We start from the raw sequence: 23,774 nt of genomic DNA on the forward strand, positions 1-23,774 counted from the left end.
CTATATTGCATTTCAGAGGACATACTGCAATAGGGTTGCTTGGTGCCAGGAGAGATTGATTGTGTTCCTATGCTGGCTTCTATGTATCTGGGTTTGGGATGGTTGTAATTCTAGGTGGTGATACAGGGTCTTGTCTTTGTTGGGTGGGTGTTTTGTTCCTTGGTTTCTGTTGTCCTCTGTAGCACAAATCTTAAAAGGTATTATTAATAAAATCAGGCCTGAAGCCAGGTATTAGGGTGGATGCTAGAAGATCAGAGAAGCAGAACAAGCCACAGCCACATCACCTTGCCAATTCCTCAGCTGATCCTATTTCCTCAGATTGGAAGATTCTGAGTCCTCTTCCAAAATGGATCGCAACTGAACTGTGCTGCTCCAAGCCTAAAAGCTTAACCAGCTCTAGTTCCTGGTCCTCACGCCTTATATACCTTTCTGCTTTCTGCCATCATTTCCTTGGATTAAAGGCTCACTTCCTGGGATTAAAGGCATGAATCACCATGCCTGGCTGTTTCCATTGTGGCTTTAAACTCAGAAATAGATCTCTGCCTCCCAAGTAATAGGATTAAAGGCATGTGTGCCACCATTTTCTGGCCTCTATATCTGTGGATGTTCTATTCTCTGACCCCAGATAAGTTTATTAGGGTGCACAATATTTTGCAGAACACAATATCACCACAGTCCTCTCTTGATCTTACGAGAGTATGGTGGGTGGGGGTTGCCTGGTAGGGAGTCCTTATTAGTCTCTGCCAGGAGTGGCCACTGGAGGTCTCAAGTAAAGCTTGTTTCTAGGTACTGGAACCTGGCTGGAAGGAATGGGGATGGACTAAAGGTTGGGATGGGATGTGGAGGTGAGGGTAGGGGGTAAGGGTAAGGGCGGGGATAGAGACAGCTGAGAGGGTCTACTGGAGGGAAGAAAGCTGGGTTTGCCACAAGGATCTTCTGAGTCTCCAGGGAATGAGAGCAGAGAGGGAAGACAAGTGGCATGCACTTGGTCTGCTCTAGGCCTGGGATGAGACTGGGGAATGGGAAATGGAGAGCAGGAAGAAGAATGAAAATTGTTTATCCTTTTCTCAGTCTATTTGGCCAGCTGGCTCCCAGATAGAGAGGGACTCTGAGTATTGGTAGCTGACACAAAAAGATAGGGTGAGGAAGGCTGGGCCTTGGTGTAGTGGGTAGCCATTCCAGCTTTGATCTGGAAGTTCCAACCCCCATTGAGGCTTCGGCAACTGTCACACCTACAAGGCAGGGCCAAGGGAGGCGCTGAGAGACCCAAGATCTGGATGGGCCAGTGTGCTCTCTGTTCCTGGACCCTAGATGGTGGAGGTTGACTGAGCAGAGCTCCAGAGAACACTGCTGGACTGTGATACACCTTTCCCAGACCCCATGGCCTACCTATCCCTTCATTTGTAAGTTACCCACTAAATAAATCTTCCTTTTAACTACGTGGAGTGACCTTAATAATTTCACCAATATCTGGCCCTCACGTGGGGCAAATTCCAAAGGCCTGGGTAGCTCCCACCCTCAGCCTCCTCCCTGGCTGGTGGGTACCTAAACCCACCTGCAGAGTTCCATATAATCAGGGAACACCTACACGGTTCCATTCCCAAAAAAGGGAGCAGCTAGTCCACTCTCAGTTCCCTAGCTTAGCCCCGAGACCAGCGAAAAACCACTGGGAGTGAGGCATTCCCCTGCTCACTGAGTGTCAGCTCCAGCTCCCCACCATCTGGATTCCTGCCTGCAGCTGCAGTCAGCCAAGGTCGCTAGCAAGCCCTGCTTTGGAGCTGTACCAATGCCACCTTCTGGCTGAAAAGTCCTACAACATCCCCAGAACTGCGGAAAGGTAAACCAGTCAAAGCAGTGTCTTATTTCAAGTAAAAGTACTTGATAATTTTATATTTTAAAATTGACTAACAAATTTTGAGTAATTCTTGTAATATGGCTGACAACATTACCTCATAAGAATTTAAAAACCTTTTTGCCTGTATGATGAATGACATCCTCCTGGAAATATACAACCTTCCTCAGGCATATTTGGCCTGTACCATTTTGGCATTCATTGTAATAATTCACACAGTGTTCAAACACTGGTTTAATAATAAGAACAAAGACGAGTCATTATTAGGACTGATACAGGCTTTAAAAGATAGCAATGCAGAAAAATATTCTCTTTCTGGAATCTGATTTAAAAGATAGCAATGAAGGCTTACAGAAAAAGAATCTCTTTCTGGAATCTGCTTTCAAAGATAGCAACGAAGGCTTACAGAAAAAGATTCTCTTTCTGGAATCTGCTTTAAAAGCTAGAAATGAAGGCTTACGGGAAAAGATTTTTTCTCTGGAATCTGCTAATTAGGATTTACAAAACAGGCTTGTACCAAAAATTGATTTTATTGATAATAAATATGAATATTTAATGGATAGAACACTAACTCTCCAGGGTGAAGTCGTGGCTACTCAGACACTATATAAGGAAGAAAGATTATCATTAATTGATAAGATAAGGTCCATGGAATCATGTGTTTCTGAGGAACATAAAAACTCCTATGATTCCATAAGAAATCTGGAGTCCCTTGCAAGAGAGGAGGTTCACTCCCTAGAAAAGACCCTAGGTGCTCGTTTGCAAGCCCTAGAAGAAACTCTCAGTAAACATGACAAGGTGTAGCTAGAGTTTTCCTTCCTTGCCCACAGTCAGGACAAATCTTTGTCAACCGCCAGTCCCACAGCCCCCTCAGACCCAACCAAGTAAACACAGAGACTTATATATTGCTTCAAACTGTATGGCCATGGCAGGCTTCTTACTAACTGTTCTTATAGCTTAAATTAATCCATTTCTACAAATCTATACCTTGCCACGCAGCTCGTGGCTTACCGGTATTTTCACATGCTGCTTGTCTTGGTGGGCTGCTGGCAGTCAGTGAGTCCTTCTGCCTTCCTGTTCTTTTATTTCTCCTCTGTGTTAGTCCCACCTATACTTCCTGCCTAGCCACGGACAATCAGGTTTTATTTATTGACCAATCAGAGCAACACATTTGCCATACAAACCATCCCCCGGCACAGCCAAGTGCAGACCATCTTAGACACCTGCACTCAGGCCCGTGGTCCTAATCATCCTCTATGTGGACCTGCTGGGTAAAACTATGAGGAACCCGAGAACGGGCTCCCACAGGACATACAGAACATCCCACAGCAACAAGGGACCTAATAAGCAGAAGGGCAAGACCATAGAGTTTGTAACATCTCCAAATGGCTCTCATACAATGGCTTATCCTGTTATCGTCCATGAGAAGCCAGCAGATGACACACACCCTGAGCCATATAATACATATACATTACAATGAATTTCAACAGGGGACTTTAAAAATATAAAGGAAGCAGTAGTTACGTATGGGATACATGCCACATACATAAAACAGATGTTAAATTCATGGTCTACCTCACATAGAATCACTCCAGATGACTGGCATCAGTTAATTTCAGCTGTTCTAGAATATAGCCAGCAGTTACAGTGGAAAAGCTGGTTGAGAGAAGAAGCAAAAAATTTAGAATAACAAGGTAAACTTAGAGGTTTTGTGATCTCCCAAGATCAAATACTTGGTGAGGGATGTTTCACTGACAGGAATGTACAAGCCACTTATGATGAGCATACAATATCCCTATGCCATATAACAGCTCTAAATGCTTGGGGAAAAAAATCCAGAACCTGGAAAACCAACTGAGGTATACACAATTTTTTACAAAGGCTGAACACAGCTATAACAAAAACTGTATCAAATAAAGAATTAAGAAAAATATTAACTGAGTCCTCGGCATTTGACAATGCTAATGCAGAATGCAGAAGAATACTTATACCATTAAAGATCAGATCAGCTCCTTTGGAAGAATGGATTCAGTATACTAATGGTGTTGAGTCTCTTAACTACAGTAATGAGGCTTAGATAGGAGAGACAAATTCCAGAGGTGAAAGAAGGCCCCATGTTACCAAATGTTTTAAATGTGGTACACCAGGTCATATAAGTAAAAACTGTACATGGGGTACTCCTAGAAGTAATACTCCTTTTAGGAATAGCCTAAACAGGAGACCCCAACCACCTCCTGAATTATGTAGAAGGTGTAGCAAAGGCCAACATTGGACCAGTGAGTGCAGATCAAAAATAGATACGTGAGGCAACCCTTTACTGGTGAGAAACACCTCAGGGGGCCTCTTGAAGGCCCCCAAATCAAACGGAGTATTAACATTCCCAGCCACTGTGGAAGAAATTCCTCTCCAGGACAACTGAATAAACCAATGCCTAATGTAAAAACCGATATTGCAATGGATGATAAAACAGCTCTGATAAATGGATCACAGTTTACAAAGAACACTATAAAACAAATATTTTGGCAGACTTCCATAAATGAACAAAGACCAAAGCTTAGAATTTGAATTAATGGCCTGGTTCTGGAGGGCCTGGTATACACAGGTGCAGATGTGACTATAATTATACCAAAATCATGGCATCCAAATTGGTCTCTTCAAGAGGTAGATGTCCAACTTTTAGGGATTGGCACCCTATCTCAGATAAAGCAGAGTTCAAGATGGGTTGAATGCATGGGGCCAGAAGGAGAGAGAGGAAGGCTGAAGCCATATGTAGCAAATATATCAGTAAATCTTTGGGGCCAAGATCTGTTACAACAGTGGAATACCCAGATTAAAATTCCTACACCCTCAGAAAAGGAATACAGACCAATGCATGTTTCAAAGAATAATATCATAACATGCTATAAAAAATAGTCACCAACCATTCAGACTGTATACAAACAGAGCACAACTGCTGCTGAACTCTCAGAAGTACCAACGGCTTTACCTTTAAAATGGCTAACTAATAAACCTGTCAGGGTTAGACAATGGCCTTTGACAAAAGAGAAGCTACAAGTTTTAGAACAGCTGGTTCAAGAGCAGTTAAATGCTCAACACATTGAAGAATCTACCAGCCCTTGGAATTCTCCTGTATTTGTTATTTAAAAAAAGTCTGGTAATTGGAGAATGCTGACAAATCTGAAAGCTATTAATAAAGTAATTCAGCCAAAAGGCTCCCTACAGACTGGGATGCCCTTGCCCTCTCTGCTACACAAAGAATTGCCTATAATAGTTATTGACTTAAAAGACTGTTTCTTTACCATACCCTTACAAAAAAATGATATAGAAAATTTTGCCTTCACAGTACCTATTTATAACAATTCTCAGCCAGTCAAGAGATATCAATGGAAGGTCTTCCCACAGGAATGTTAAACAGCCCTACTTTGTGCCAATACTTTGTGCAGAAACCATTGGGGATAATTGTGTAAAGTTTCCACAATCCATAATTTATCACTATATGGATAATATCCTATTAGCTGATCCAAAGTTAGATACATTAGAAAGCATATTTGAAGAAGTAAAAAAAAGTATTGCCTCACTGGGGACTGCAAATTGCTCCTGAAAAAATACAAAGAGGAGATTCTATTAATTACTTAGGATATAAGATAGAGCTACAAAAAAATTACACCCCAAAAGTACATGTACAACTAAGGAGAGATCGGAGCTTTGACCATGACTCTGTAAGAGATGTGTTGTCCAAAAAGTTATTAAATCAAAAAAAAGCATTTCCAAATTACATGGGAATACCCAAAGATGGACTACAAAATTTGGCTAATACTCTAGAAGGGGACAAAGAATTAAATAGTCCAAGAGAATTATCAGCCAAAGCTGAGAAGGAATTGGCTCTAGTAGAAAAGACAATTCGAGAAGCACATGTGGATCATGTGGATCCAGAACTTAAATGCATTCTTGTCATATTCCCCTCCAGACATTCCCCAACAGGTATTTTGATGCAGAGGGAAGATATTATATTGGAATGGATATCCCTACCACGTAAACCAAATAAGAAATTAAAGACTTATATAGAAAAGATCTCTGATTTGATTCAAAAGGGTAAATTAAGACTTCGCCAGTTGACAGGAATGGACCAAGCAGAAATTGTAGTACCTTTAACTAATGAGGAAATTTCATCACTATGGAAAGACAATGAATACTGAGAGAGCCTGCAGTAACTTTTTGGGAGAGATTAACAACCACTATCCCAAAAACAAGAGAATAGAATTCATAAAGAAGACTGAATGGGTCCTTCCTCACATTGTATGACAAAAGCCAATTTCTGGAGTCCTCACATTCTATACTGATGCAAATAAATCAGGGAAAGCAAGATATAAATCAAGAGACTTAAGTAAAGAAGTACAAAGTCCATACAGCTCTGTACAAAAGGCAGAACTGTATACCATTCTTATGGTACTGATGGACTTCACAGAAACCCTCAATATAGTCACTGACTCTCAATATGCAGAGAGAGTTGTTTTACATATTGAAACTGCTGAATTTATTTCTGATAATGCAGAATTAACTTCATTATTCATACAATTGCAGGAAGTCATCAGAAAAAGGGAACATCCTATATATATCACATATCAGATCCCATACAGGTCTGCCAGGACCTCTAGCACAAGATAATGATGAGATTGACCAGTTACTAATAGGTAATGTGCTAGAAGCCTCAGAATTTCATAAGAAATACCATGTAAATAGCAAGGGTTTGAAGAAGGATTTCTCCATCACTTGGCAACAGGCTAAGGATATTGTGAAAAAATGTCCTACTTGGTCCATCTATAACCAAACTCCATTACCTGCAGGAAGCTATCCAAAAAGTATACAAAGAAATGAAATTTGGCAGATGGATGTGTTTCATTTTGCAGAATTTGGAAGATTAAAGTATGTACATCATACCATTGACACCTATTAAAGATTTCAATGGGCAACTCCTATGAGTTCTGAAAAGGCTGATTCTGTGATCACACACCTATTAGAAGTTATGGCCAGGCCGGGCAGTGGTGGCGCACGCCTTTAATCCCAGCACTTGGGAGGCAGAGCCAGGCAGATCTCTGTGAGTTCGAGGCCAGCCTGGTCTCCAAAGCAAGTTCCAGGAAAGGTGCAAAGCTACACAGAGAAACCCTGTCTCAAAAAACCAAAAAAAAAAAAAGTTATGGCCATCATGGGAATACCTGTACAAATTAAGACAGACAATGCCCCAGTATATGTCTCCAATAAAATGAGACAATTCTTTGCTTATTACAATATAAAGCACGTTACAGGTATACCACACAATTCTGCAGGCCAAGAAGTCATAGAAAGATCCAATCGAACTTTAAAGGATATGCTAAATAAAAAGCAACAGGTAACAATGACCCCTAGAAATAGATTGCATAGTGCTTTATTAACCTTGAATTTTCTCAGTGCTGATGAGAAAGGAACAACAGCTGCGGAGAGACATTGGACGACAGACAAAACTTCTGAGCTAAACCAACCGGTTTATTTCAAGGATGTGCTGACCTCAGAATGGAAACCTGGATATGTTCTACGTTGGGGAAGGGATTTTGCCTTTATTTCTGCAGGAGGAGAAAGGCTATGGATACCAACAAAATTAATAAAACTTCGATTCGAACAGGAAAAACCCCTTGATGAGGAGAAGTAAAAGATCATCCACCAATGTGACATCTCTACAAGTTGTAAGAAAAATTTAACAATCAAAGATTGGGGTAGGGTTCTGTTTTTGTCTTTCCAGGATAATGGAAATACCCATCTTCCAAAAATCATAAGGCCTTGGCTATCCGGATGTTACAGCAGAAAGAAGGAATCTATTGGTATCAATCTATACACGGTAAAATCTCACTGTCTAACATCTATCTCTCTATCAATCTAGAAAAGTTGTGGTTCCAATTCAATCATAAGCCTAGCTGGCTTTGGAGATGGAATTGGCTCACTCCTTCTCTAAATCCAAGCATATTGCTAAAAGAAAAGGTTGAGAAATTCTTCAGTCCCATATCAGAAGAGCCCTCTGGTGTGGGACAAAAGGAAACAAAAAAAAAAGGGGGGGGGGAACCATTGTCTTCAAGATTCTAATTCTCTCCATGCTTATTTTTGATTTCTCAGAATCCTTTCTTGCATGCTTTAAATCCAAACTTTCCATTTTGATAACAAATAAGTTTTTCCAATAGCAATCTCAGAAGTCTCCAGAAGGAAGATGGGGCCCCAACAACAACAACTCTACCCAATCCAGAATGATGCCATGGTAGTCATCATCATATTACACTTCTTGCCAGAATTTCAGACAATCTTACCCATTGCTCTAAGACCTGCTGTAGAACCTACAGTTAGTCTAACTGAGATTTAACTATCTGAGCTTACTCACAATACCCAACAGAGATAACATCACCCCCTAAACAGCAGAAGCAATTCTAAGAAAACGACGCCCCTTCTCCTTTAGGTTTCATAATTCTCAGGGTTATGGATGATGGTTATAGGGTTGGGGGTGGAAGAAAATATTAGACTCAGTATTCTAAAAAAAAAAAAAGGAAAAAGAAGAAATGGAATGGATAGGCATAAGATATTATGGTAGATTATTGTATATACTAGTAAATTTAGTAAAATAGCAGCCTTAGATAATTTGCACTATAATTTTCACTGTTATGGATTCTTATATGTTGATACAAATGTAAACTATTTTTATATTCCTGTTTAAGATAATTTGTATATTGATACAAATACAGAAGTATATTTTCTATAATGTACATATATTTCTATTCTTATTTGAAATATTTGTATATTGATACAAATGTAAATTTATATCTGTCATACTGTATGTATGTTCTACTTCTGTTTAGGATATTCAGTATATTGATATATATTTAAGATTATTGTCATATTGCATATCACACTATATATTCCTACCTCTGTTATAAATATCTTGTGTATTGTCACAATTTTGAAGTCATTGTTCTTTACCATACATTTGCTTATAGACTGTTTACCTTGTTTACATGAAGCCTTAGTCCTTAGGTTATTTCAGTGAATAAGACTTATAGATTTATAGTCACCTATGCTTGTCATCTCTATAGTTACGTTAGTTAGGTTATCCAGATTTACAGATATATAGGTCAGATGGACAGGCAATCTTCAAACACTTCATAGACCTAGAGAATATGGCATTTAAATAACTTAGAATTCTGTTGACGAGAGACACAATTGCTCCTGGCTGCACCATTTGACCCAAGAGAATGTTGGGCTTCTAAGACATTTCCATTTGGAATTTGTCTTCTTGGCACAAAATGACCTACTGGGCAAAGAACTGCCCTTGCCTCGACTGCTGACAGTACAAATGCAATGCTGTCCTTTCTGGACAAGCGGGACACAAGGAAAGCAACCACTGTACTCTGCCAAGACAGGGTAAGATGGTCTCTCAGAATTCCTGCTTCTGAAAATGGTTTGTCAGATACTCTAGGCCTGTAGCCAATTTGAATGCACCAACAATGCTGAGAAACATTAGGTGACTGTCCAGGCTGCCAGCTGTCTCGGTCTACTCTTGCAAGATTCCTGAAAGTTGCTTGCATCCATGTAACATTTCTCAGGTACCATTATATTCCTTCTCAGGTCTTTGATGGGATTGAAGACTAGTAGTTATAGTTACAACTGAGTATATATACATATAACATGCCATTTACCAATATTCTATACTTCTCTGGATTTTAGTATGTGTTTCTTGCTTGATATTGTTCGCATTGGTTGTAGTTCCATCTTATCTAGGTCATTATCCCTCATTATTCCTGGGTAATATTTGATAACCATTCCTTTGTATATATTCTTGTATTAGGTTAGAACCTTCTTATTTAGACAAAAAGGGGGAGATGTAGTGGGTAGTCATTCCAGCTTTGATCTGGAAGTTCCAACCCCCATTGAGGCTTCGGCAACTGTCACACCTACAAGGCAGGGCCAAGGGAGGCGCTGAGAGACCCAAGATCTGGATGGGCCAGTGTGCTCTCTGTTCCTGGACCCTAGACGGTGGAGGTTGACTGAGCAGGCTCCAGAGAACACTGCTGGACTGCGATACACCTTCCCCAGACCCCGTGACCTACCTATCCCTTCATTTGTAAGTTACCCACTAAATAAATCTTCCTTTAACTATGTGGAGGGGCCTTAATAATTTCACCATACCTTGGAGGGTATGGGGAGTCCCTGGGGAATAAGTGCAGAAAGGGAAGAGTGGCCAGCAGATAGTTAAGACTGAGGAGTGGGAATTGAGGGACAGGAAGGAGAGTGAAGATGGCCTCCCTGATTCCCAGTCCAGATGGCCAGCATATTCCCAGGACAAGGGTGTGTTGTGCCCAGATCATGACCCCCAGAGAGACCACTGAGGACAAGCGTACCAGAATGCAAAAGCAAGGTTTATTCTTTTTGAGTTTACAAGCCACAGCAGGGAGGTTTGTTCCAAAACACTCACTAATAGCAGTGAGGCTGGAAGAAGCTCTTCCCTTTCTTTGTGAGGTTAGTTCTTAAAGGCACAGACCTCATAATTGATTCCTCACAACCTGCCTCCCTCTCCTTGGTTAGTATCAGTTTCCTTTTTTCAGTCTTTCATGTTATCTTCATCTTTCGTTTGTTCAGCAACCATGTTAGGAGTTTTAGGAACTGTCTCCAGGGTTTGAGAAGTTTGGGATGTTTTATGGCCAATTAGCCCCTACCAGTTGGCTAAATATCCTGACTCTGTGTTTTTAAGTCCCTGTAGCTGATATCAACACCTGGGAACTTGAAAGGGGTATAACTTCTTATCTATACTTAGGAATCCTGGTTTAAGCTTCTCTTTGTAGGGAATAGAGTGGGGTTTTTTGCTGAGGTTTCACAGGTGCCTCTGCTGTTGGCTGAAACAAAAAGATAAGGTGAGTATAAGATCCCAAGAAACCCTTTTCCCAAAGTCTAGCATTTACACAAAAGCCTGCATTCCCTCAGAGACTTGAAGATAGTTCCTGTTGGTTTTGAATAAGCTAGTGCCTACATGAAGCCTTCACCCCTAAATCCTAGTCTCTGGTACAGGAAGGTACTCTGCAGGCTACCAAATGCAATGTAAACACCAACCAGGTCACAAAGCTTTTACCTACAGCCTGTCCTGCCTGTAAAATATGCTGGGGCAATGGTGGCACAGAACTTGTGGCAGTAGCCAGCCAGTGTCTGATCTGACTTAAGGCCCTCTCCACCGGAAGAAACCCATGCCTGACACTGCCCTGGTGACCAAGAACCAGAGACTGTGTAGCCCAGAATTCTAGGGTGAACACCAAACATTATTGGTCTGAAAAGAAAAAGGAAAAACAGAAAACAAGCAAACAAAGGTTCACTTCATAACGACTTCTGTATTTGTTGGTCTGCCTGTGTGTATGAACATATGAAAGGGTATTTGGGGTAGTCAGAGTTGCTGGAATCCCTGAAGCTGGAGTTACAGGCAGCTGTGAGCTGCTTCATGTGGGTGCCAGGAACTGAACAAGAATCTTCTGTAAGAGCAGTAAGCTCTCTTAAAAACTGAGCCCTTCTAACAGCCTAAGTAGTAGGTCAATTTACTGACTCATTTATTTATTTTGTTTTAATGTCATTTTAACTATGCTAGTGTTTGACCTGGATAAATGTCTGTGCACCACTTGAATGACAGAAGAGGGTGTCAGAAACACTGGAAATAGAGTTACACACAGTTGTGACTCTCCTTGTGGGTGCTGAGAAAAGAACCAAGGTCCTCTGGAAGAGCAATCAGTGCTCTGAATCCATGAACAATCTGTATAGCCCCTAGTATAGACATTTGATCAATATTCAAATCCATGACTATAGGTATCCTTGTATATAATTGTATCATCTTCTATTTCTTTCAGTACTTTCAAAGTTTTAGTGTGCAGGTATTTCATCTTGCAGTAATTAATTTCCCTAAACATTCATTCATTCTTGGTACTCATGGTTTTATGAATATAATTCTTCTTTGTCTTCTTTATTAAATTTATTTATTTTCATTTTATGTCTATGGGTGTTTTCCCTGTGGGCATATCTCTGCTGCATGTGGATGCAGTGTGTGTTGATGTTTTGTGTCCCCCAATATACTGTGTCTCCCAATAAAATAAAGCTTGCCTGGAGATCAGAGGAAAAAAACCAGCCATTATAAGTAAACAATAGAAGTCAGGCAATGTTAGCACAAGCTCTTAAGCCTATCACCTGGCAGGCAGGGATCTGTCTGGATCTCTGTGAGTTCAAGGCCACACTAGGGAACAGAGCCAAGTGTAGTGACACAAGCCTTTAACCCCAATACCAATCATAGAAATTTGGAGGTCTATACAGACAGACAGGAACTGACATGGCTGGGCAGGTAGAAGAAGTGATGTAGATGCTCTGAGAGAGCCAATGAGAGAAGAGAACAGAAAAGGTAAATAAATGTGAATACACAAGGAGTCGCTCTCTTTGGAAGCTGCAGGTTGGTGAGGTTAGGTTAGTTCGTGTTTTGTCCTGTTTCCTCTGGTCTTTCTCTTGGCCTTTAACCAAAATTTCTGGCTCCATGTTTTTTATTTAATAAGACCATTTAGAAATTCGTCTACGCAGTGCCCTCAGAGGCAAGAAGAAGGTGTCAACTCTACTGGAACTGGAGATATGGGTGGCATTGAGCAGCCATGTGAGGTCTGGGAATGGAGCCCAGGCTCTCTGTGACAACAGGTGGTGCTCAGCCACTTAGCCATCCCTCCAGCCCTCTCACTGTGTTCCAGATGTGACACAGTTTTGCTATAGAGCCTTGACCTTGCCAGCCTCTGGCATCAGCCTCCCAAGAAACCAGGTTTAGAGGCCATGACCAACAGGCCCAGCTTCTTAATTTCCTCTTGGATCCCTCACTGTTTCTGACTTTTCTATACTATCACATCTTACATCTTTCCTGAGCTTACTGGCTTTTTTTTTCATCTGTAAAACAAATCTGACTGGGTGGTGGTGGAACAGGCCTATAATCCAAACGCTCAGGAGACAGAGGGAGGTGAATCTCTGAGTTCAAGGCCAAACTGGTCTACAAAGTAAGTTCCAGGACAGCCTAGATTGCACAAAGGAACCATCCTGAAAAGCAAAAATACAAAACCAAAACAAACAAACAAAAAAAACCCCTAATATGCACATCTTTGATTTATTTATGTTTCTAGTCTTCTTGGATTGCTGGCACTTCCCCTGTCCCTGCTGTGTTTGTAGAAGTAACAACAATAAACATCCTTGTCCTAAATTTGTTCTGAGATTAGCCATGGGCTTTTCATGTATGGCTTCAAAGTAAGGACATTTATGTCCATACCCAAACATTTGTGGAGTTTTTATCCTGAAACAGTGGTGTTTATTGTCAAATAGTTTAATGCAAACAATGGAGTTTCTTTTCTGTTTGTTTTGTTCTGTTTTGTTTTGTTTTTCGAGGCAGGGTTTCTCTGTGTAGTTTTGCGCCTTTCCTGGAGCTCACTTGGTAGTCCGGGATGGCCTCGAACTCTCGGAGATCAACCCTGGCTCTGCCTCCCAAGTGCTGAGATTAAGGTGTGGGCTGTCCATTGGTTTTTTGTTTTTTTGTTTTTTTTTTTTTTTTCTTTTTTCTGTGAATTAATATTACAGGTTATGGGGGAAATTAGTTTACACTGAAGTATAAATTTTGATGTGGTTTTGAACTGAGTAGGGGTTAATCAGTAGAGGCTGAGAAATTGTTTTGAGACTGTTCAAATCTTGAAGAAATATGTCTCTGGAGAAACTGCAATTGGTGCTACATGAGATCTTGCAGCTGTACCTTCCTTGATCCTAAGACACTCCTAGCAGATCTGGAGTTCTTACTTTTGATTATGGTTTGCCATACTCTAAAGGGAATGAGATTTGTGTGGGTTGTCTGCTCTCATGGACAGCAAAAGCAGGATAGCTTTGTTAATGGGAACCTTCCCAGCCCCTATTAACCTTGTACATGTTTTTTTTTCTTCAAGATTTATTTATTATGTATACGGTGTTTTGCCTGCATGTGTCCTTGCAGGCCAGAAAAGGGCACCAGATCTCATGGTTATTAGCCACCATGTGGTTGCTGGGAATTGAACTCAGGACCTCTGGAAGAGCATCCAGTGCTCTTAACCACTGAGACATCTCTCCAGCCCTGTTTTGGTTTTTTGAAACAGGGTTTCCAAGTGTAGCTTTGGAGCCTTTCCTGGAACTCACTCTGTAGCCCAGGCTGGCCTCGAACTCACAGAGATTCCCCCTGCCTCTACCTCCCTCCCTAGTGCTGGGATTAAGAGTATGTGCCACCACCGCCCTCTCGAACTCTCTGTGAGTTTGAGGCCAGCCTGGGCTACCAAGTGAGTCCCAGGAAAGGCACAAAGCTAAACAGAGAAACCCTGTCTCGAAAAAAAAACAAAAAACAAAAAAAAAAAGATAAGAGTCTTAGGCTTCCTGTCTTTCCAGAAGTGTTTCTTGGCCTTGGTTAGGGGCAGCAGTCCTACTAAGCACACAGCTTACTCTGCTACCATTCCTCTCCCACAGGGGAAGGTCCAGGCAGCTATGCAGGAAGAGAGGGCAAATCAGAAAAGATATGATGAGTGGGAAGATGACCTTCGAAAGGAGAGAACTTTCCGGAAGGCAAGTGGGGACCCTAATTCCTAAGGGAGTTAGGCTGATGCCTGGGAGGGACCTGGGCAAGAAGCTCCCTGGCTCTTCATTCGATGGTAGTTGATGAGGACAAGAGGCCTTGATTAGCCCTCTCTACCTGTTCCTTGGAGCTGGGGCTGCACACCGAGTGCATCACAACTGAGCCTGGCTATGTGGGGAGCTGACACCATGGAGGGGTCTGGTGAGAGTGGGCACTGAGTCCTGGATCTCACTCCTGTGGTGCTTTCTGCAGCTATGACTGCTGGGGAAGATGCTTGGGAACAGGCACAGTTCTTCTATTCTTGGGGTTTAGCTTCTCCCATGGGTTCAGAGGTAGAATGAGGAGATTTACAGGCAGGAAAAGAGTCTAGAGCAGCTGTGTGAAAACTGGGCCACACCCAGGCATCCCACTATGGTTCAGATGGCCTTGGTAAAGGTGACCTAAGATCTTTGTTTTGGAATGTCTCAACAGACACTGAGAGGAGACACATGCTTTCCTAAGACTCCCTTGCCTTCCCAAGCTCAGTTCCCTGTGAGAACTCCCCATCAGAACTGTGTTTTTCAGTCCCATTAGGACAGTCTGAATTCCTCTCCTCTTTCTTCTTGCTGAAGTGCAAAGTAAGTAGTGATGAAGACAGAGTTCAGATGGAGTTTAAAGGACTTCAGGAATTCCTGGACTCCAAGGAGAAGAATGAGCTGCAGAAGCTGAAGCAGGAGGAGGAAGACATTATGAACAGCCTGGCACGGTCTCAAAGGAAGCTGGTGAAGCAGAGGAGGTCAGTGAGAGCCCTCATCTCAGCTCTGGAGCATCAGTTGCAGTGCCCAGCCATGGAAATGCTGCAGGTAAGACTGCAGAAGGTCTCAGCATCCAAGATCAGGAGATCTGGAAGCCATTTCCCTCCCTCTGAGCTGCTGTGACCTTCCTGGTGGGGACAGTAGGGCTCTCTGGGCCCTCAACTCTTCCCTGAACCAGTTTCAGAGTCTTGGGGATCATGTGATGCATGGATGGCAAGGGGAAATTGCATTTTTTAGTTAATCAAATGAAGTACAGAAGCTGAACCTTGGAGAGAAGGTCTGTTGGATCATGGGTAGTTATTACCCTGCTGTAAGCTGAGCATGTGTGAAGCAATTTTCAACTGTCATTAGTCACTTTACTTGAATTTGAAAATAGTAGAAATTGTTCCTCCCCTCCAGTGTTTGGAGATTTTCATCTTCACTGCCTCTGATTACAGTGGTGTGGTCAGTGGGAGGGAAGTTACCATCCAAGATCTCAAAAAGTTTTCTTTGCCTCTGTCTTCAAGTTGCTGAGATGAAAGGTATCTTCTTTTATCCTTACAGGTATAAAATTTGTATTGTATTTTATCTCTATCACATTTTTAAATAATTTAAACCAAAGTCTTATTTTGGTGATGAGTATTTCAATTTTTTTTTTTTTTTTTTTTTTTTTTTTTTTTTTTTTTTTTTTTTTTTTTTTTTTTTTTTTTTTTTATGGAGCTGAGGACCAAACCCAGGGTCTTATGCTTGCTAGGCAAGCACTCTCCACATGAGCTAAATCCCCAACCCTGGTGATGAATATCTCTATAGGAATTTGTTTCTTTCATCTTAATTGTCAATGTTATAGACCTTGGTAGTCCTAGAAACTTTAAATTCTCCTTTGATTTATTGGTTTCCATTGTGTTGATTTAATTATTGTTTGAGAACACTCATTTATCACCTGTATTAGATGGAAATATATATATATATATAATTATATATTTATATGGCTAAACTAAGTTATTTCGCATAGATACTATCTACAACCACGATTCTCTACAAGTCTGAAATTGTATTACTTGACCAAAGAATCTGCTCACCTTTCTTTGCCTCCAGCCCCTGATGACCCAAATTCTAATCTTTACTTTTGGGAGATCAATTTGTGTACATGACACATTTAAATAATATCATTTAGTGTTATTTTTTTTCTGTGCCCAGCTGGTTTAGTATAACATAAATTCTCTGAGTTCCGCCAAGTTACCACAAAGCAATACTTCTTGCTTTGAATGTCTAATATTTTAACACACATGCCTATCACGTCATTTTTATCCATTCATCTGTTGATTAGTTCTCTGAATGACTTTATCATAGTAGATAAAATAATGACTCAGTAAACATGAGCATGAAGATGTCTCTATGTTTGAACATCAGAATTCATGTATAATTAAAATTAGTTCTTTCCCAGAATTCTTTTTCCCATGGTATCTATTTTTTTTTTAAGATTTATTTATTTATTATGTATACAGTGTTCTGCCTGAACATATGTCTTCAGGCCAGAAGAGGGCGCCAGATCTCATTACAGATGGTTGTGAGCCACCACCATGTGGCTGCTGGGAATTGAACTCAGGACCTCTGGAGGAGCATCCAGTGCTCTTAACCTCTGAGCCATCTCAGAAGGGCAGAAAGAGTCAGAGCTGGTGTGTGAGTACAAGGAAAACAGTGTCTTCTGCATATAGCTTAGCAACAGCACAGGTGAACTACAATTGGCTGTGACACCAAACCCAAGTCCCGTCCAAGCTTAAACCAAGCCTAATTTTTTGTTTGTTTGTTTGTGTTTGTTTTTGTTTTTTCCAAGACAGAGTTTCTCTGTGGTGTTTTGGTGCCTGTCCTGGATCTTGCTTTGTAGACCAGGGTGGCCTCAAACTCACACAGATGCACCTGGGTCTGCCTCCTGAGTGCTGCAATTAAAGGCATGTGCCATCACTGCCAGGCTGGAAAGTGGACTTTCATAGGAAGTCCAACCACATCCAAAGAGCTCCTGGTATTGTTAGCTGTTAGGAGAAAGGGGGTCACATTTCTCAAAGAATGTAACTTTACTTAAATCTAACAATACCAAAGGAATCCACACATTAGAGAATACTTGCATAGTGTTAATTCTCAAACCTAGGACAGATGGCTAGCAGAGGTGCCTATTTAACTTATCAAAGTGGTCTTGGTGGGTCAGGTCTTGATATATGTCCAACCTAAAAGAGCCAAATTAATATTGGAAAGCAGACAAAGGATATTTATTAATGGGGCCACATTTGGAAGATGGACAAAGATATTAAAAAGAAACTCTAAGTCCATCTTCAGTTTCCTAAGTGAGATCAAAGTTTAAATAGAGAGATAAGGATTTATATGTATGAGTAGTCCAAGTCAAGGTATGGTCCTGTCTGTCATTCTCCCATGATTATCTGGGTTACAGTCTCATGCTTATGAATGAGCTGGCAAGTAATTAAACCTGCTTGAAATCTTTTTAGCAGTCAGCTCTCCCTCTGATTAGAGCTGATTTCTTTTTCCCACTGAGATTCCTGGAGAAATCACCTTTTTTGGAAGGTGGGGGAGTTATCATTGTTTCAATGGTTTGTCAACTTGAAGATATACATGTCTCTTTAGATTAACATCTTTTCAGCTGGGACAATTACAGAGAGAGAATAAAAAATCACAGAGAGATATGGTTAATTGGTTTTAAGTTTCAGACATTCTAAGCTTCTGGTCCTTGTGCCCTCTTCATTACTACTATGTTAAACTGTTCCTACATGACTAAAGTGATTTAGAAATCAGCTTCTCATAATGTTAGTTGCAAGTAAGGTAATGGATAGCTAATGGAGAAGAGTCATGTGTTTATGTGATTAGTTGTAAGCACAGCAAAATCTATGTAAGCTTTCAAAGTATTGTTTATGCATTTTTGTTCTACAAAGCCTTGTGGTATGAGACAAAAAATAGTCTATTAAATTACATGTAAGTCAAGTAAAGAGCCATGCATCGTATTGATACCATGTCTTGGAGAACTGTGGGTGACAGATTTCTCTTTTGACTTTGTCTCTGCAACCAGTGAGAGTGTGAGCAGGATTTGCAAGAACATGCAGAACATGTTATTCACTGTGTTTTCTCCCTTCTCCCTAGGGTGGGAATTCTGTCCTAACAAGGTATGTTAAACTGATAGGAAAGAAAGAACAGCCCTACTGTGTGGTGAGAATTATTTAGTATCCAACTAAAATAAATGTCTCATGGGTTTGGGGGAGTTTAGACACAATGTTATTTTGAACTTCTAGTGAGGAGGGGGGTGGTAGGGAAAGGCGGGGTCTGCCTGTTTTGCAATATTGAGAACAGATTTGATTGTCTTTTAGGGACTGGGTAATGGGGAGTTGCAGAGTCAGGCTCAGCAGTGGGATGAGGCACAAGGAGCTAAGGTGCTTTCAGATGCCTTGTGGTTCCGTCATTCTGTCCATGCTGTGTGCATGTGTCTGGCTCTGGATCTGCATTAACAAGTACTTGATTCCTCAATTCATCCTAGCTAAGGCATGTCTTCTCTGTCTGCAGTGTTCACAGACTTGTATATTGGGGGAATTTCCTGTGTATTAGTGTTTTTCATGAGGATAGAAGAGGGCTAGAGTTCCTTTGTGGTTATAATTAGATTATTCTGAAACAGACTTGAATCTGTGCACACAACAGCTCCACGTGAACCAAATAATTCAAAAGCCTGAAAAGCAGTACCCTCCTATGTAAAGGGTCACACCCAGGCTGTCAGCATCAGGCTCATTCTGAACATATGGAGCTCATGTTATTATTAATTTGGTGTTTCTGTCTTCTTTGCCAAATTTTCTCATTGTAACATAGGAACTTGAAGAATCAGAAGAATAAGATGCCAGCCAAGAGTGGCCATATTGACAACAGGGTTTGAACTCTTTGCTTTCTCCTGTGGCTTTTCTACATTGTATACATAGGAGCATCTTCTGCGCTCCAGGCTTTAGACCATTTCCTTGAACACCAACATCTTTTTTCACTTCTTTCTTTCTTTCTTCCTTTCTTTCTTTCTTTCTTTCTTTCTTTCTTTCTTTCTTTCTTTCTTTCTTTCTTTCTTTGTGTTGCTTTGTTTTGTTTTTGACACAGGATTACTCATTGCAGGCGTGCTGTTTTTTAACTAACTCTGTAGATCAGGCTGGCCTTGAACTTACAGATCCTCCTGACTCTGCCTCTTATGTGCAAGGATTAAAAGCATGTTACACCATGCCTGAGGCACACTATATATTAAAGTTCACTAATTCACAATTTCTCAATAGTTCTGGGGGTGAGGGAAAGCAGGAAGAGTGGGCGAGCAAGTCTTTTGACTGTACTAGTGAGGAGCTCCGCTTCTGAGAGTAAGGCTTTCCCAACATCACACAGCAAGTAAGTGGGAGGCTCATGGGTGTGTCTCTCATGTCGCCAGAGTTAGTAGTCAACCCTCTCTCCCCTTCTCAGAATTCTCAGGAGAGCTCCAGGACATCTATGGTTAGAATGATAGGGAGTCAGTGGTGGTCAGAGGTCACACTGTCTGAGATGTGGAAGTCAATGTTTTGTCCCTAGGAGTCAGACCTTAAGACTGAAACGGCCTGATATGGTCCCAGGAAAACAGAGAATGATCTTTCGAACTCCAGATCTGAAAGGCATGCTGCAAGTGTTTCAAGGTGAGAAAAGCTACATCCTGTGAGTAACTGGGCGGGGGGGATTCTAGGTGTGCTGGGGCTACACTCTCTGAGAAGAGAGTGATGTTTCTGAACATGAGTAGAGAGTCTCAGCAGAGCAGACAGTGAAGTTATCATATTTAATGGGAAATTGTCATTCATCCTGTGCTATATCATAATTTCCAAACCTACCCCTAATCTGGAGAGGAGATTGACTTTAATGTTTTGATTCCTTTGCCTCCATTTCATGCTGTGAATTTTCATCCTTTCAGGGCTCATGGATGCTCAAAAATACTGGGGTAAGGAGAAATCACACCATCAGCCACTCCCTTCTTACTGTATTTCAGAGTTTATTTCTCAACTAACCCTCATGTGTCATGTTACTTATCCCAATTGGCCTCTTCTCAACTATAAACAAGGCTCCTCCAAGTTTCCTCTCACTGTCTCCTTAGGCTTCTGTTCTTTATATCACAAAAAAAAGGCTATACAATGCCTCTCATGTGACTCTTATCTGTCTCATTTTTCTGCAGTTCATGTGACCCTGTATCAAGGCCACAATAAAAACGTTGTCATTAATGAGGACAAAAAAGAAATACAACACGGAAATGGTTTTAGAAGAAATTTGCAAATTTCTGAGACCTATGATTTTGGTGTCCTGGGATATCCACCGTTCTACTCAGGGAAACATTACTGGGAAGTGGATGTGTCTAGAAATGATGCCTGGCTCCTGGGATTAAATGATGGAGAACGTGCTCAACCCCAACTTTGTGCAGGGAATGAAAATGGCATCAAAGTCCAATATAATCCTGATGCTAAACAACATGTAAATTATCAGCCTAAATATGGCTACTGGGTTATAGGGATGAAGAATGGGTCTGTATATAATGCCTTTCAAGAGTGTTCTGTCACTCACAATGCCAGTGTCTTGGTCCTTTCTCTGACTGGTCGTCCCAGTCGCATTGGAGTTTTCCTGGACAGAGAAGCTTGTACTCTCTCATTTTATGATGTTTCCAACCATGGAGTTCTCATCTATAGATTCTATGAACCTTCCTTCCCTGATGAAGTTTATCCATACTTTAATCCTATGTCATGTTCAGAGCCAATGACAGTATGTGGGCCACCCTCCTAAACCCTCACCCATATCTGCACAGTGCCCCGTGTCTGATATACCTCATATGCCTGAGCTCCCTGGCATCATCATGACTGTTTCTGCCTTTGCCCTTTCCTTGTTAATAAACTTCAGTTCTCAATACAAACCAGCATGGATTCTTTTCCTTAATCCAGTTGCTTGTCTGGTTACAAGGCAATAATTCATCATTTCCCATATTCCCAAAGAAAATGACTCTTTCCTCATTAGGTGAGGTGAAGCCTCTGCTAACCCCACTTCCTGTTTTGTGGTGCCACAGAGGGAAGGCAGGGCCTTGTGCATGCTGAGGAGGTGGCTCTACCACTGAGTCACTTGTCCCAGCTCTGACATGTCTGCACAAGCCCATGCTTTCTGCCACTGAAAGAAAGTTTGTTGTGCCCATGTCTGAAGACACCCCAGTCAAGACCACTACAAAGGGCTGGAGAGATGGCTTAGAGGTTCAGAGCACCGACTGCTCTTCCCGAGGTCCTGAGTTCAATTCCCAGCACCCATATGGTGGCTCACAACCATCTGTAATGAGATCTGGCACCCTCTTCTGTATATGTAATCAAATAAATCTTAAAAAAAAGACCATTACAGAGCCGATATCCCATACAAAAAACACAGGGGTTTATTGATAACAAGCAAGCCCAGGCTTTGTCCATGTCTAATACTCTAAGCGGGTGCAGGAGGTTGGCCCTGAGCTCTCAAGAGTTAGGGGATTTTAAAGGGAGAAACCACAAGCAGGGTAGTAATACAAGCCTTTGTGTCATATGATTGGGTGAGGGTATGTAACCTTTGAATTTACTGATTGGGGGTACAGTTACCATTTTGGGCAGGCCTGGATAAGTCCCAAGCTTTGTCCTTGAACTGCCATGGAGGCTGGCTGGCCTCACACATTCACATTGACCCATCCATGTAGCTCTAAGTTGGTGAGGGGTCTCAGACAGTAAACAACTGGCTGAACCTTGAGCAATCAGAGTACATGCAGAAAGGGAGCTACTACAAGGACTATATCATAGCCCTCTCAGAAACTGCTCAAGTCTCAGGAAACAGGAAGGCAAAAGGACTCACTGCCAGCCGCCACCCTGACAAGCAGCATGAAAAGATGACAGTAAGCCACGAGCCGCGTGGCAGGGTATAGATTTGTGGAAATGGATTAATTTAAGCTATAAGAACAGTTAGCAAGAAGCCTGCCATGGCCATACAGTTTGTAAGCAATATAAGTCTCTGTGTTTACTTGGTTGGGTCTGTGGGACTGGTGGGTGACAAAGATTTGTCCTGACTGTGGGCAAGGCAGGAAAACTCTAGCTACAGTGTGTGGTACTATTCTTGGGCTGGTGGTTCTGGCTTCCATAGAAAAGCAGGCTGAGCAAGCCATGAGGAACAAGTCAGTAATTAGCACCTCCCTATGGCTTCTGCATCAGCCCCAGCCTCTGGTTCATGCCTTACTTGAGTTCTTGTCCTGAATTCTGCTAGTAGCCAACTGTGTCAGAGGAACAGCAGATGGCCATTGAAGTGCGGGTGTCAGCACATCAGAAGTTCAGCTCTCTGATGGGGATGTATGGTTCAAGCAAGGCTTATGAGAATACAGACTCCAGAATGTCTTTTGCTTATGCTGTGCTTTCACACTGTTTTTGCTACGTGCTTTTCTCTGGTATCTGATATGTTGCATTTACATCTGGGGAGTACCCCATTACCTGTATTGTAGTGTGTTTATCTCATAAATACATCTCACTGGGCATTTATTACTGTGGATTGTCAAAAAGATGAGTCCTCCTTAAGTTGTATAATTTTGATGAATAAAAATAATGTTTCATAGCTAGGCCTATTGTTCCACACAAGATCTATGAGTCACACTTTAACTAGACCAGCTGCCTTGCCAATGGTTTTGAGAAAAAATATTCCAAGGAAAAGCAGTCTAGTTCACAAGGACATACTGAGCTATCTGGCAAGGTCATAAATACAATAAAGCACAATTAGAGCTAGCTGGCAAATGATTAAGTACTTGCATGCATTCCTGACCTCAATTTGTGAAAATATATTCTGACCAGTCAAGGCTACCAAAATGTAAGTTGACTCTACAGTCCCTTATGAGGGCTGCAGGTGTTCTTAGATAATTAAAAGTAACACACAGGACAAAAAGTACATTTTAAGATTTAAGTGCTATCCATGTTGATCTCCAGGAGTCCAGTCAAAGAGAGAGAAGAGTGATTCTATGCTGGCATTTTGAAGTCCATTCCATATGGTGGGATGCCTTCCTCAGCCTTGATGCTGTGGGGTGAGGCAGGGCGGGGGAGGCTTGGTGCTGGATCAACTGAATGTGCTAGGTTTTGTTAACTCCCCATGGGAGGCCTTATACTTTCTGAGGAGTAGATGAGGGTGGGTGTGGAGAGGGGGGACCAAGAGGTGAGGAGGGAGAGGGAACTCTAGATGGTATGTTTACATACTCATGGTTTCTTATAATCATCACTTAAGAAATGGAATGTGACCTTCAAATGTAACTTCTATATCTGCCTGAAGATTCTCTTGGGTATATATAGCTGAAAAAAACAAAGAGATTCGGAGGCAACGTGAGAGAATAAAGAAAAGTAACCATCAAGAAAATAGGTGTTTGTGGTATTTTCCCTAACCCCTCAGAAAAAAGTCTAAGTTTCATGACACTGTGGCTTTTTCTTTGAGCCATGCCTGC

General features: G+C 41.5%; 1 protein-coding gene across 1 annotated transcript; it reads left to right on the forward strand.

Moving 5' to 3' along the window:
- The first annotated feature begins 13,139 nt into the window (after nt 1-13,139).
- On the forward strand, nt 13,140-21,212 carry LOC114686898 (tripartite motif-containing protein 30A-like). Its single transcript, XM_028861567.2, has 7 exons — nt 13,140-13,165; nt 14,341-14,491; nt 15,113-15,343; nt 18,419-18,441; nt 19,859-19,959; nt 20,229-20,255; nt 20,487-21,212. Exons 1-7 carry the CDS (start codon nt 13,140-13,142, stop codon nt 21,083-21,085), a joined length of 1,158 nt encoding a protein of 385 aa, XP_028717400.1. The 3' UTR covers nt 21,086-21,212.
- Nucleotides 21,213-23,774: the final 2,562 nt, after the last annotated feature.

The sequence above is a fragment of the Peromyscus leucopus genome, chromosome 1 (assembly GCF_004664715.2).
Source record: "Peromyscus leucopus breed LL Stock chromosome 1, UCI_PerLeu_2.1, whole genome shotgun sequence".
NCBI lineage: Eukaryota > Metazoa > Chordata > Mammalia > Rodentia > Cricetidae > Peromyscus > Peromyscus leucopus.